Genomic DNA, 10,985 nt, shown 5'->3' with positions numbered 1-10,985 from the left:
GGCTGAGCCCTGGTTTCCTCAGACAGCCCCTGGGTCAGGACTCAGGGTGACAGTGTGACACAGAGCGCTCCGTGCAGAAGGAGGGGTCAGGGCAGAGTCCCAGGTCCCCTGAGAGTAGAGTCTGGGGCGGGGAAGCTCAGTGTTGGGGACTCCCCACCTCCCCGCGGTTTCACTTCTCCTCACAATCTGTCCTCCTGTCTGGAAACTCGTGACGCGGCCCCAGTTCTCACTCCCAATGCGTGTCAGGTTCTAGAGAAGCCAATCAGCGTTACCACCTCTCCGGTTATAAAGTGTCCACCAACCCGCCCGCCTGCAGATTGTACCCAGACCCCGAAGATTCGCGTCATGGGCCCCGGAACCCTCCTCCTGCTGCTCTCGGGGACCCTGGGTCTGACGGGGACCCGGGCGGGTGAGTGCGGGGTCGGGAGGGAACAGTCTCCGCGGGGGGGTAGGGGAGAAGCGAGGGGACCGCCCGGTGGGGACGCAGGACGCCGAGGAAGATGTGTCCCCACCGCCCGGCCCAGACCCCAGAACCCCCGCCCCGTGTCCCGCCCACTCTTGTCACCCACTCTGGTCTCCTGCCCCCTCCCCTCTCCGTCCCGCCCCTTTTCTGTCTCCCGGGCCCCCTGCCCCTCCCGGCCCATCGCCCTCGGACCTGGGACCCGCGCCGCGAGGAGGGTCGCCTGGGTCTCAGCCCCTCCCCGTCCCCAGGATCCCACTCCCTGAGGTATTTCGCCACCTCTTGGTCCCGGCCGGGCCGCGGGGAGCCCCGCTATATCGCCGTCGGCTACGTGGACGACACGCACTTCGTGCGGTTCGACAGCGACGCGGCGAGTCCGAGGATGGAGCCGCGGGCGGCGTGGATGGAGGGGCCGTGGGTAAACCAGGTGGTGCAGGGTTACTGGGACGACCAGACGCAGGTCTGCAAGCACTCCGCACAAGTTGACCGTGTGGAGTTGAACAACATCCGCGGCTACTACAACCAGAGCGAGGCCGGTGAGCGACGCGGACCTGGGTCCCGGTCACGACCCCGGGTCCCGGTCACGACCCCCACGGACGGGCCGGGGTCTCCCCGAGTCTCCGGGTCCGAGCTTCACCCCAAGGCTGCGGGACCCGCCCGGCCCCTCCACCCGGGAAGAGCCCCCGGGACTTGGACCCGGTTTTATCTTCAGTTCAGGCTCCGTCACTGCGGGGTGGGCGGGGGCGGGGTTAAGGGTCGGAGCTGACGGCGGGGCGGGGTCAGGGTCTCACACTCTCCAGTGGTTGTCCGGCTGCGACGTGGGGCCGGACGGGCGCCTCCTTCGCGGGTACAGGCAGGTCGCCTACGACGGCGCCGACTACATCGCCCTGAACGAGGATCACCGCTCCTGGACCGCGGCGGACACGGCGGCTCAGATCACCCGGCGCAAGTGGGAGGCGGCAGGTGTGGCAGAGTATCTGAGGGACTACTATGAGGGCCTGTGCGTAGAGGGGCTCCGCAAATACCTGGAAAAGGGGAAGGAGACGCTGCTGCGCGCAGGTGAGAGGGGCCGCGGGGGCTCCTACGAGGAGAGGAGGAAATGGGATCAACACCCGGACACCCCCTCCCCGACCCCGGGAGATGGAGTCCACCTGGGTTTTCAGATCCGGTACCAGAGAGCGACCCGAAAGGCCCCCCTTCTCTCAGGGACAGTTAGGGGTGCGGTCTCTCAGGGGGTGGAGGGGGGACCATCTCAGAAATAACTGACCAGCGGTTCCCTGTGACTCTGGCAGCTGCTCTGGGAACCTGGGGGGACTTTGTCTCTCAGGCCTTGTTCGCTGCCCCGCACACAGTGTGACTGAGCTGTGACCCCAGCTTTTCTGAGTCATGTGGCCTCCACCCAGCTCAGGACCAGGAATCCCTTTTCTCTCCATCAGAGACCTGTCTCTGCCCTGGGCTGTCTCAACCTGATTCTAGAACTTTCTAAAGATTAGAGATTATCCTGAATGTCTCTGTCGAGTCTGATGTGTGCGTTTTGTGCTCCCTTCCCCCACCCCTGTTGTCCTGACCATTCTCAGGATGGTCACATACCCACTGCTGGAGTGTCCCCTGAGGGATGCAAAGGTCCTGAATTTTCTGACCCTTCTCCTCAGACCCTCCAAAGACACACATGACCCTCCACCGCACCTCTGACCGTGACGTCACCCTGAGGTGCTGGGCCCTGGGCTTCTACCCTGCGGAGATCACCCTGACCTGGCAGCGTGATGGGGAGGACCTGACCCAGGACACGGAGCTCGTGGAGACCAGGCCTGCGGGGGACGGGACCTTCCAGAAGTGGGCAGCCGTGGGGGTGCCTTCTGGAGAGGAGCAGAGATACACGTGCCATGTGCAGCACGAGGGGCTGCCCGAGCCCCTGACCCTGAGATGGGGTACGGAGGGGGCCCTGGGCACAGAGCCTCTTCTCAGGGAAAGCAGGGGCCTCTGGAGGACGTCAGGTCAGGGCTGAGGCCTGGGGGTCAGGGCCCTCACCTTCCCTTCCCTTCCAGAGCCGCCTCCTCAGGCCGCCATCCCCGCTGCCATGGTGGTGGGCGTCATTGCTGGGCTGGTCCTCCTTGGAGCTGCGGTCACTGGAGCTGTGCTGTGGAGGAGGAAGCGCTCCGGTAGGGAAGGGGCGGGGACTGAGGTGTCTTGTCCCACTGGGGGTTTCAAGCCCCAGGAAGACGTGTGTCCTGCCTCTAGTGGGAAGGACCATCCCCACACGTGTGCTTTCCCTGTCTAGGGCACTATTTGCTAACACTTTATTCATGCACGTGTGAAAATGAGGGACAGATTTATCACCTTGATGATTCTGGTGATGGGAACCTGATTCTCAATAGTCACAGGTCAGAGGGGAGGGTCCCGCTGAGAACAGACCGCCAGGAGGATGGTCAGTCCAATCCCCACACATGTACTTTCCTCAGGTTTCCTGTTTCTGCTGTGGGTCTATAGTCACAGTTCTGTAAACTTCTCTGAGGTCCAGGACTAGGGTGTTCCTTTAGGACCTCATGGTCCTGCCTCCTTCCTGGCTTCTCACGTGATGTTTTCTTCCCACAGGTGGAAAAGGAGGGAGCTACGCTCAGGCTTCAGGTGAGTATGGGGGTGTGGGGGTGATCCCTGAAACCCTTGGGGTAGTGTAGATGGAAGCCCTTGGGGGAGCTCACGCACCCTCATAATTTCTCCATTAGCCACATCTGCTGTGAGCTGTGACCACATCCAGTTTTGTTCTCCCCCAGGTGATGACACTGCCCAGGGCTCTGATGTGTCCCTCACGGCTTCTAAAGTTGAGACCTGTAGGCCTGAAGTGGGGGGGGTCAGAGGGGACAGGACTGGGTACTGGGGATTCTTAGGGACAGTTAGAGCAGCAGTGGACTGTTCAGAATGTCACCACTTACAGCCACTAACCTGAATTTGTTCACGATTATTTTCTTCTACAGCGTGAGACAGCTGCCTCGTGGGGACTGATGATGCGAGATTTGTTCATGTCCCCACTTTGTGACACAGGAACCTGTGATCTCTCTTTCTGCAAAGGGCATCTGAATGTGTCTGCGTTCCTCTCGCATCATGTGAGGAGGTGGGAGACTGCCCGCCCCCTGCCCTCCACGCCCCCTCCCCACACTGACGGAGTCTCTTCCCTGATCCCCTGACCCACTGTCCTGTTCTAGCAGAGGCTGTTTCCATCCCCGCCCTTACTTCACGTTACACTGAGCGGCAACTGCTTATTTCCTGTTGAAATACGAATCTGGATGTGAATCTGTTTTTTCAGTTCTTGTGAAGTGTTGATGAACCCATTGAAAGAGAAAATCCTAAAGTTGGAGAGGAAATAAATGGAAGCACTGAGAACCTTCCAGAATCCGTGTGTTTGCTGTGTTGAGTCTGTTGCAGGTAGAGACAGGAGAGGCTGTGAGGACCGAGCGTGGACATGGCCTGAGCCCAGTCGGGGCTCAGTGCATCGTGGGCTCTGACGTGGTCACTCCTCAGCTGGGTCACCTCTCTGCCCCTTTGTCCTCGTCCCTTCAGTAGAACCTTGTCCCAGCAGAACCTGTGATCACGGGGCCGCGATCATCCCCCAGGCCTTGTCTTGTCAGTGACGGCTTCGTGTGGCCGGGTCACCAAGGCTCAGGCCTGGCCCGGCCCTCAGCCCCCATCTTCTGGGTGTTTATTTGTTGTTTCTATAGAGGAATATGACTGTGTTTGTTCTCGTTACGAGTCCTGGTCTCATTCTCCTCTGGGTGTCCCCTGTCTGTAAGCAGCAGGAGGTGTTTTACCTGTCACTGTCCCCACAAGGCCAGGGGGGACCCTGCACACAGGAGTCTGTGGATTGAGAGATGAATTTTCAGCCTCATCCAGCTCTCGCCTCCTTCTAGGGCTTGATGGTTCTTTCCATCTTTTCCCAAACTATCAGAGGAACCAGATTCTGGAATGAGCAGAGGAGGGATCCCATAATTTCTCATCTTAGATAAGTTCCTGCTGTAATTCTGCTCTGCTCGCCGCCCTCTCTCCCTGCCCTGAGCTCCAGTGCTGGCTCCAGTCCAAACTCAGGGGGTTATGAAGCAGAGTCTGCTTTAGATTTGTATTTGATTGGAAAAGAGGAACCATAAGTCGAGTCTCACTGTTTCCTGAAGAGGGAAGTATAACTGTGCTGTGGTGAGCAGGAGGGCAGGTGTGGGAGAAAGAATGGGGGAGGGGAGAGCAGCACCTATGAGAAAAGGGGAGGTGGCCCTGATGCCAGTGTGAGGGGACTTGGTGCTGTAGCTGCCACAAAACAGCATTTGACCCAAGGCTACATTAATAAAGACACTGTCTCTAGAACAGGGAGACGCTGTCACTGATCATTCACTGACATTGGGAGTGTGCCAGATGTGTGACAGTGTCTGCATCTGGGAAACATCATTGAAGGAAAGTCAGAGACAGACTATATCCTATAAGCACAGTAAATGAGGAAGGCGTGTATGTTAGAAGGAGATAAGTGTTCCAGGGAAAATGCAGTGTGGAAGGGGATCCAGAGTGTGGGGTGTGGGGCCAGGGAAGACGGCTGTTTAGATTGGGGTGCTCAGGGGGCATCACTGGGAAGCTGACCTTGAGGGAAGATGTGAAGGACACAAGGAATTACCCACAAGGACGTCTGGGCACGTTCTTTCCAGGCAGGGAACCTACAGTGGGAATGCCCTGGGGCAGGAGTGTGTCTGGTTTCTGGGAAGAGCAGGGAGGCCGGTGTGGCTGCAGCAGAGAGTGATGGAGAAGAGACAGGTGCGGCCAGACCACGTGGCCGGGAGGATGGTAGAGGGCAGTGACCTGTGCTCTGAGTGGGGGGAGGTACAGGACAGTTAGGAGCAGAAGGGGACAGGGTGTGATCTCCTTTCAGAGGGTGGCTGGGGCTGCGGTGCTGAGAACAGGCTTGGGGGAGGGAGGACGTCGGGAAGCCGGAGGAATCTGCAGGGTCTGGGCTGGACATGCTGCCACTGGGGGTGAGTGGTGGGAATAGTGGGAGTGGGGTTCTGGGTACGTCCTGAAGGTGGACATTACAGCGTTTCCTAGTGGGTCAGTTGGGGTGTGAGAGTCAGGGACACCCAAAATCTCAGAGGATACAAGTAGAAAGATGAAATTGCTGTCAGCAGAGATGGGGGAGACTCTGGAAGGAGCGTATCTGAGGTGTGAGGGGCGTCACAGATATTGATTTTAAAGATTTTAGACCTGAGACAAGTGAGGTCATTACACTGGCAGTTGGACAGATAAGTCTGGAGATTAGGGGAAATGTCTGGGCTGGAGAAATAGACTTGGGAGGTGACACATGTAAATGATATTTGAAGCACAGATGAGGTCACCAAGGGAGTGATGGCTGCAGAAGAGAAAGGAACAGGACTGAACCCTGGACCCCCAGTGCTGTGATCTGATCAGACCACACACCCTGCAGACGGCACAGTTCTGGCCCCACGTCGATAAGGCAGGTAGACCAGCGAGTCCCAAACTTGCCTGGGCGGGAATCACCTGGACATTTTGTTAAGACTCAGAAAGTCTGGAGCAGAGCAGAGACTCTGGATTTATAAGGAGGTTGGTGCTGCTGCTGGTCTTCAGGTCACACTTTTAGTAGCAAGACCGTCACCAGGATTCCCACAGGCTGTGCGTCAGCCTCACCTGCAGGGCTTGTTACAGAAGCGACTCCTGGGCTTGTGTCCGGTTCTCTGAGACAGTGGGTCTGGGAGAGGCCTGTGTCTGTAACAAGCCCACAAGTAACCCTGGGGCTCAGCCAGCTTGGGACCCTCTGAGGTCAGTGATGGAGCTCAGGGTGGGGAATGGTCTTAAATAACCTTTTAAAGGTGTTTTTCCTCAGAAAGGGGAGGACATACATCGTCAGTTATGAGATGTGATGTTGGGAGTTACATGTCGTTCTCTCTACTATGTTGTAAAGTCAGGTGGAAGATTTACGAGTGGGTCACAGGCCAGTATAATTAAATCTCTGAATGCTCGTTCCTGAAACTATGCCCCACATTGATTTCTGGGAGCAAGCAATGGAATCCAAATTTTTTCTAATTTAAATATAAAGTACTTTATCTATCTATCTATCTATCTATCTATCTATCTATCTATCTATCTATCATCTATCTATCTATCTATCTATCATCCATCTATATCGTCTATCTATGATATTGGGGTCTAACACTATTTTGGGGAGGCCACAGAACCCGCTTGAGGACACACACCAGGAACTGACCCACAGTCCCCGTAGGTCGGGTCACACGTGGGAACCACAGCCCCTGCTGCTGGCACACGTGTCACTGCTCACACCACTGACCTCCATGGGGACCCTGGACCCTGCGGCCATGACTGCTGCTCCTGGCAGCTGTGTTGTTACTGCCAAATGCATTCTGCTCGGTTCCAGCCTCTGTATCACCACATCCTGAGTCAGAGTCTGGCACGTGGTCACCTGACGGGGGAGCCTCATGCCGTGTCCAGCTGCAAGAGTGTTGGGGACAGTGGGTTTCCCTCTTTTATGGAGTGAAGTGGCCTCTGCCTCCCACCAAGACTCTATGTGTGGAATTTTCCTAATGTAGGAAGAGAGTTCAGGTGCTGGGCGTGAAGGATGAAAAAAGAATGACTGATTTCAATTCTTGGAGCAAAGATCTGAGATTAAAATTTTCTCTGGTACTTTATAGGCACTCCAGTTTGGCTGAAAGAACAGGAACTAATAAATGACATCCAATGCTGAGCGAAATAAGTCAGATGAAAAAGTAGAGAACCATATGATTTCACTGATATGTGGGATATAAAACTGAAAATAAAAGAACAACACAAACAAATAAAGGAAAAAAACTTGTAGACATAGACAACAGTTTAGGGGTTACCGGAGGGTAAGGGGGGAGGGAGACTCTAGAAGAAGGTAAATGGGGTCTAATATGTGCTGATGGAAAGAACTGAGTGGGTGGTGAACACACAATGTGAGATATAGATAATGTATTATAGAATTGTACACCTGAAATCCATGTAATTTTACTAACAATTGTCACCCCAATAAACTTTAATTTAAATAAATAATTAACATCCAAGGTGGAGGTTGACTTGCTCACTCTTACCCTGAATTTCTTTGTGGGATGGTGAGGGATTTTTTGCTCTCCGCTGAACCAATTCTCTGATTCTCAGACACCCCCTGTGTGTCCTACACTTCAACTCAGTTCTGACACCACCTACCTGGAGTTACATCAGACCCCACAGGTTACGGGCTCCATCCCACAACTGCCCTCACTTCAGACGCAAGTCACAAGTTTTAGGTCCCCATGTCACCTGCACTTCTGTCTGATGTGGGTAGTAAGTTGGGGGTCCCCTGTTTCAAGTTCAATAATTTGCAAAAACAACTCATAGAACTCAGGAAAATGCTAAGCTTACTGTTACAGTTGGTTATAAAGGACACAAGTGAGCAGCCAGATGAAGAGGTCCGTAGGGCGCGGTCTGGAAGGGTCCCCAGCGCAGGAGCCTGTGTCACTGAGTTGGAGTGTGTCACCCTCCCAGCACATGGATGTGATGAGCAATTCGGCAGCTCTCTGATTTCTGTCGATTTAGGGTTGTTTCTTTTTAATGTAAGTCTCATGACATAGGCCTGATTGTTTAAGTTACCGGCCATTGGTGATTGAACTCAACCTCCAGCTCCTCTCCCCAGAGGTCAGGGAGTGAGGCTGAAAGTTGCAACCTTCTAATCATGGCTGGTGTCGTGTGGGAGACCCTGCTCGCTGCGCCATTTGTCGTGCGGGGCAGCCTGCGGGGTCTCTGGTCCCACTCCAAACATAAGAACGCAGGATACGGTGAGGCCAACAAGGAACACCCATGGAGCCATAGGTAGGGGAGTCGTACCACCACGGTCTCACTGGAGGCTGGGCCCACCGGACGCCGACCTGCCATCCGCTTTTCCGCCAACCGACCGACCGACGACTCTTCTCCACTCTCTCCCCTGCTCCTCTCTCTCGGCTCTCCTCTTCCGCTCTCTTCGGCTCTGCTCGGCTCTGCTCAGCTCTGCTCGGCTCTGCTCGGCTCCTTGGCAATCCTCCGTAGTCACAGCAGTTATACCAGCAGCCAATTGGCTAACTGGCCACAGCCAACGGCCAATCAGCCACAGCCGACGGCCATTCACCACCTGAGCCAGCACCCTTCCACGTGAGGCCGAGAGCCTGTAAACTACTTTCTGGGGCTCTGTCCCCACACTCCACCCCTACAGGGTCTCGCCTCACAATCTACGCGACAAGCGTCTTCCGCGAGGGTCCCTGTGTTGTATTAGCCTACTGACACCTACGGACGAAAAGAAACGGTAGTCTTAGGAACCAACAATGGCAAATCCCTTCCATCTGGGAGGATACATCCTAGCTTTTTGTCCTGGGAAAGGAGGGTTGCTGCCACTGGCACCTTTCCTGGTTTGTGGTACCAGACCTTTATGGCAGTACTTGGGGTCCCTTGCATAGTTTCAATATGTAACAGAACAGGGGACCCCATAATAGGCCATAGTGAGAGCACATAGTTTCCTCGCAAAATCATCCCGGTATCGGGACCTCTGTATACTACAGTCACTTGCGGTGGCCACTCAGCCACCGCCCCTGGCGTCACTTGCAAATCATGAGTCAAACCGGCCCCCCATGGGGCTATCAGACCTAACCACCGACAGTGGGGGTTTTTGACCTGCCAGGGCCAAGTCCATTGCTGCCGTTCCCCTGCTTTCAAGCATGTGGGTGTTGGCAGCAAAATATTCCCATTTCTGCCGTAGCCTGGCTTTAACAGAATCTGACATTAAATCATGAATTGGAGGCACTGCAGCGTGCCAGGGTGGCGTCACCTTATTTAACTCCCTATAGTCCACAGTCATTCGCCAGGTCCCATCTGGCTTCTTGACAGGCCATACTGGGGAGTTAAAGGGACTGTGCGTTGGCCTCACAATATGTGCCTTTTCCAATTCCAATATCGTACGACCAATCTCCTCCTGACCTGGCAGGCGGTACTGTCGCACTGTAACCACGCGCCAGGGCTGTGGCAACACTTGAGGAGGGTGGTGAGCATGCCCGCGTGTCACCGCTTTCACCACCCGAATCCGGAGACGGAACTCTCCTACCGACGTCTATAAGCTGAGGCCATGTAGCACATCCACCCCTAGAATATATTCTGGAACGGGGGAGACATAAACCTTGTAGGTATGAGGGGGAGCCTTCCTATACCCAGTGGTAAGGAAACGGCTTTCACAGTCACAGTTTTTCCCCCATAGCCATCAGTGCAGATTGCTGGTCCAGGGAACAGTTCTGAGGCCCATAAACGAGACTGTAGTCGGCGCCAGTGTCAACTAGAACCAAAACCCTCTGTACATTCGAAGGGGACCAATGTATGGACAGTTTCACGTGGGGCCTCCGGTCCCTGCTCGTCCCCTCTGACCGGGTACCTTGGCCCCACCCCTAATCAAGCTGCAAGGGGTCAGCCTCAAGTGGCTGCATGAAGTCCTGGAGGGACACAGGTCGTGCTTTTCCAGACTCCTCCTTTATGTTTCTCCGGAATTGTTGTTCCGGACGCAACTGTTTCCAAAGTTCCAGCAGGAGTGCATTGGGTTGTCGGTCTATTTTCTTCCTATCGACCCCTGCTGCCACGAGATCACGCCACATCTGTGCATGTGTTACTCTCTGAGGCCCGCGACCTCGCCCCTTTACCTTTGGTTTGGGCTTCCAGGTTTCAACTGTGGGACCTCCTGTCTTAACTTCCTTCGCCTCCGGCTTTCAACATCCCCTAGGGTGGCCATGGCAGTTGTAATTTCATGGATCTGTCGCCCTACATACGGTGTAAGAATAGCAACCAAGGATCCAAAAGCACTCACAAGTGCAGTATCCAAAACCAGATCTCTCATGCTGGCAGTAAAAAGCTCGTCATCTGGGCCCTGCATGTTGAGGTTAAAAATAGCATGTCTCATACCCATTTCACGGATTATTTGCGTAAGTTCTGTATATGACTGCCATTGACTCACAGTGTCTGGCAGCTCGCCAGCCTGTCCCCATACTGTGTGTACCGCAGCAGTGAGCCACTGCATTAGAGAGTGGTTGCCCTGGTTGTTGGCCAACCTATGGCAGTTTTGTAACCTTTGTCGCAGGGACGGATGCACTGTCACAAAGGCTAGCTTTTCCATCTCGCATGGGGAGCAGAGAATGCTGTCTGCTCCCTCATCCCATAAACGTAACAGCCAAGCTGAGACTGGCTCTCCAGGGCGCTGTCTGTACCGCCTCCCCAGCTCCTGCAACTCAGTGGGAGTGTATGGGGTGTAGGTTGTGAACTCAGTCACAGCTGGGTTGCCGGCAGCAACGCCCCTGGGGCCCAAAGGTTGCTCACGTTTTACCCTTTGCTTCAAGATTGGCCCGGCTTGGGGGTTGGGAGCTACATTGTCTCCACTTGCTTCCTCCACCTCTGCCTCAGAGTCTCCACCTTAGGGCCCCTGTTCTAACAGGCGGACCCGGGCTTCCAGCGCTTCCAACTGGGACAC

General features: G+C 55.1%; 1 protein-coding gene across 2 annotated transcripts; it reads left to right on the top strand.

Moving 5' to 3' along the window:
- The first annotated feature begins 254 nt into the window (after positions 1 to 254).
- On the top strand, positions 255 to 3,848 carry LOC148758870 (patr class I histocompatibility antigen, A-126 alpha chain-like). 2 transcript variants are annotated; one of them, XM_088795849.1, is made up of 7 exons: positions 255 to 409; positions 712 to 996; positions 1,244 to 1,519; positions 2,113 to 2,388; positions 2,506 to 2,619; positions 3,053 to 3,085; positions 3,433 to 3,848. In XM_088795849.1, the coding sequence occupies exons 1-7, from the start codon at positions 346 to 348 to the stop codon at positions 3,435 to 3,437; spliced, it is 1,053 nt and encodes a 350-aa protein (XP_088651975.1). In that variant the 5' UTR covers positions 255 to 345; the 3' UTR covers positions 3,438 to 3,848. The 2 variants fall into 2 exon arrangements, with proteins under 2 accessions (XP_088651975.1, XP_088651974.1); XM_088795848.1 differs by lacking the exon at positions 3,433 to 3,848 and adding an exon at positions 3,184 to 3,405.
- The last annotated feature ends 7,137 nt before the right edge of the window (positions 3,849 to 10,985 follow it).

Source organism: Rhinolophus sinicus, chromosome 2 (assembly GCF_057876585.1).
Source record: "Rhinolophus sinicus isolate RSI-liver-muscle chromosome 2, RSI-T2T, whole genome shotgun sequence".
In the NCBI taxonomy this organism is placed as follows: domain Eukaryota; kingdom Metazoa; phylum Chordata; class Mammalia; order Chiroptera; family Rhinolophidae; genus Rhinolophus; species Rhinolophus sinicus.
The sequence above is the reverse complement of the archived record's forward strand: the minus strand, read 5'-3'. Positions and strand labels throughout refer to the sequence as shown.